Genomic DNA, 2,863 nt, shown 5'->3' with positions numbered 1-2,863 from the left:
CTTAGAATATGATCTTGTCTTGGAGACTGACAAAAGTGGGAATGACAGACAGGTGTCTTCCAAGTTTCTTTGATGTGATCTCGGTTTTGCTGTGGTTCAAGACGTAAAGGAGCCTTCCTTTACCACTCAAAGCAAATCTCTCGTCCTTCGCTACAAATTCCACACCTTGCATAAACCTCTTTATTTATTCCTTTTTCCCCTAATGTCTGAGGCAGAATTGGGGGTAAAAGCACCAACTCAATTCTGGGCCTCATTTTCCATATTTGTAAAATGCCTGGAAGTATTTAATAGTTCCAAACTTGGTTGTGCTTCCGAATCCCCTGCGTGAAGTTTAAACAAAATGCAGATTCCTCACCCCATTCTCAGAGATTCTGTTGGTTAGTATTGGGATGGGGCTTTTTTTCTCCCATGATTCTACGCGGCCACGTATTGGTAACCAATGTACAGATAACGGGGTCCTTCCCAGCCCCACGCGTTTACTCTGCGAAGGGCGCCTCCGGTCCGGCTCCTGGCCCCGCCCGAGTCCCGCCCCCTGTTCTCTTCCGGTCCGGACTAGGTCCCATCGCCCCACCTCCGGTCGCTAGACGTGCTCTCCCATAGCTCCGCCTTTCCCAAATCTACCCCCCTCGCAAGATGGCTGCGGTGCCGCCCGGCCCGGAACCCTGGAACCGTGTGAGAATTCCTAAGGCGGGGAGCCGCACCACAGTGATAGTGCAGAACCCCAGCGCGGCCCTTGGTGAGTGAGGCGCCGGGCGAGGAGGGGGGGAACGTTTCCGGGGGAGGCCGACAGGCCGGGCCGGCGCACGTGGCAGGGGCGGTACCGGGACTTCCCTGGCCCGGGGGACGCTGGGAGAGGGCGCGGGGCACGTAGGGGTCGCGGTCCCAGGACTTTGCTGGTGTAGCTCGTAGGGCCTCTGGCTTCGCAGTTCTTCATTGAACCAGCTGTGCTAATGCAGGGCTTGGTTGGAGAGATGGACTAAGGCTCAGCCGTGCGCTGAGGGGGTGGAGAGAGGTGGACTCCGTGCCTGGGAACAGTGCTGCCTGGGAACCCTTGCTCACCCGGGTCTTGGGAGTCTTGTTTACTCTTCCGTCCATTTCCCCTTTCCGTTTTTTTCCTGCCCCCTGCCCCCGAGGAGCGGTGGACGTCACCTAAGCACTGGGACTCAAACTGCGATCTTTTCGGACCTGTATCTGCTTATCTGTGAAATGGAGCTAGTCCTCCTCCTACTCACAGGGGCGTTGGGAATATCTAACGATGTAATTTAGGAGACAGTGCTCTGTAAACGACAGTGTTTTACCACCTAAATGGATGGTATTTGTTAGGGTGAAGGGCATATAGTAGGTAGGAGCCTGGCGCAGGAGCCAGGTTGTTTGGGTTTGAATACTAGCTCTACCCTTTGCTGGAGCTTGAAGGAGTTACTGAACCTTTCTGTGCCTCACTGATCTCACTTTCAAATGGAGATCACAGTAGTACCTTCCTCATAGGACTGTTTTAGGGGGATGAAAGAGTTGATAACGTAGAGAAAGCATTTCGGACACTGCCTGGCATGGTCAATGAACATTCAAATGGTAGCTGTTACCAATGTTAATACGTAGCTCGGGGGCCCAAGGGAGAGAATACAGTCAGTCATGGGTTCTTTGTTTCAGCTTGGGCTGGTAAAGCCCTTTCCTCATCCCTGTTTTCACTAGAGACAAACTAAAAACCATGACTTTAAGCTGCAAAAAGCCTAAAACAAAACAGAACAACACAATAAGGCGGACTGGACAAACTTGATTTAGATCATCACATCCCCTTTCCCATATATCCATCCTACACACTTTACAGATTATCCCATCTGTCCTTCCTACACACTTGACAGATTAATCTTCCCTCTTTCTCTATTCAGAAATTGTTTAACAATTCCAATTAGGCATGGGAAATTCACCAAGTCACTACCCATCCCCGAGGCAGCCCATTCTGTCTTCAGATAGTTGTTGGGACAGTAAGAAAATTCTTGTTAGGTAGCAACCAGCCTTTACTTCCACCTGGAATGCTAGTGCTGCCTTTAGCGCCATAAATAACACATGAACTGCATCTTACGGACTACTACAGATTTTCAGACTAGGAAGCATCTGCTGATGAGCACCCGGTGTTCAGTCAGGTGTTCATCAAATAATACGATTTCCAGTTACTGTGGTGGTTTTTCTTTTCTGAATATGTTTGTGTCTCTCTTAAAGTGATATCCAAACACAGAAGCCTTGATTTTGAAGACTGTGAATTTATTCATTCTGTCTTGCTTTTGGGAATAGCAACATGGGGAGTTAGAGAATTATTACACATGTAGTGACATGTGCCCCACCTGCAAGGTGGGGGCGTAAGTGTACACATGAGGCGTAAGCGTACACCAAATGACTGACAGCAAAGTATTCATATGAAAGATTATTAAACCATGATAAAATGCAACGTAAAGATACAACTGGTTGTTTAACAGATGTTCTCTTAATGATTTCGTGGACTTTATGTCATCTGTTACCGTGTTTCAACTTCTCTTATACTTAAAATCCTTATGTTCTTACAGTTGAGACAGATTACATTTGTTTTTGATTCCTTTAAAACAAATAAGGGGAGATGCTTTTTTTTCAGTGTGTTTTTAATATACTTAATGTAGAAATATGTACTAAATCTTATTAAATATCTCTGCTTCAGACCTTTGCATTGCAGCTGTAATTAAAGAATGCCACCTCGTCACACTGTCACTGAAGAGCCAAATCTTAGATGCAGAAACAGATGTGTTATGTGCCGTCCTTTACAGCAATCACAACAGAATGGGCCGCCACAAACCCCATTTGGCCCTCAAACAGGTGAGGAAGCCCGGTAGATGAG

At 47.5% G+C, this 2,863-nt stretch overlaps 1 protein-coding gene across 1 annotated transcript; it reads left to right on the top strand.

Moving 5' to 3' along the window:
• Window positions 1–613: 613 nt before the first annotated feature.
• Window positions 614–2,863, top strand: LOC105505091 (uncharacterized protein C3orf17-like). The gene is made up of 2 exons (XM_011932793.1): window positions 614–736; window positions 2,687–2,863. The coding sequence occupies exons 1-2, from the start codon at window positions 634–636 to the stop codon at window positions 2,860–2,862; spliced, it is 279 nt and encodes a 92-aa protein (XP_011788183.1). The 5' UTR covers window positions 614–633; the 3' UTR covers window position 2,863.

Source organism: Colobus angolensis, unplaced genomic scaffold, assembly GCF_000951035.1.
Source record: "Colobus angolensis palliatus isolate OR3802 unplaced genomic scaffold, Cang.pa_1.0 Scaffold98, whole genome shotgun sequence".
Lineage (NCBI taxonomy): Eukaryota > Metazoa > Chordata > Mammalia > Primates > Cercopithecidae > Colobus > Colobus angolensis.
Note: the sequence above shows the minus strand (reverse complement) of the source record. Positions and strands in the feature narration are given on the sequence as shown.

Bases quoted from the DNA above. Each gene is read 5' to 3' on its own strand.
- LOC105505091 (XM_011932793.1), top strand. From the start codon at position 634: ATGGCTGCGGTGCCGCCCGGCCCGGAACCCTGGAACCGTGTGAGAATT. The intron at 737-2,686 runs GTGAGTGAGGCG...TCTCTGCTTCAG, and splicing joins GAACCCCAGCGCGGCCCTTG to ACCTTTGCATTGCAGCTGTA.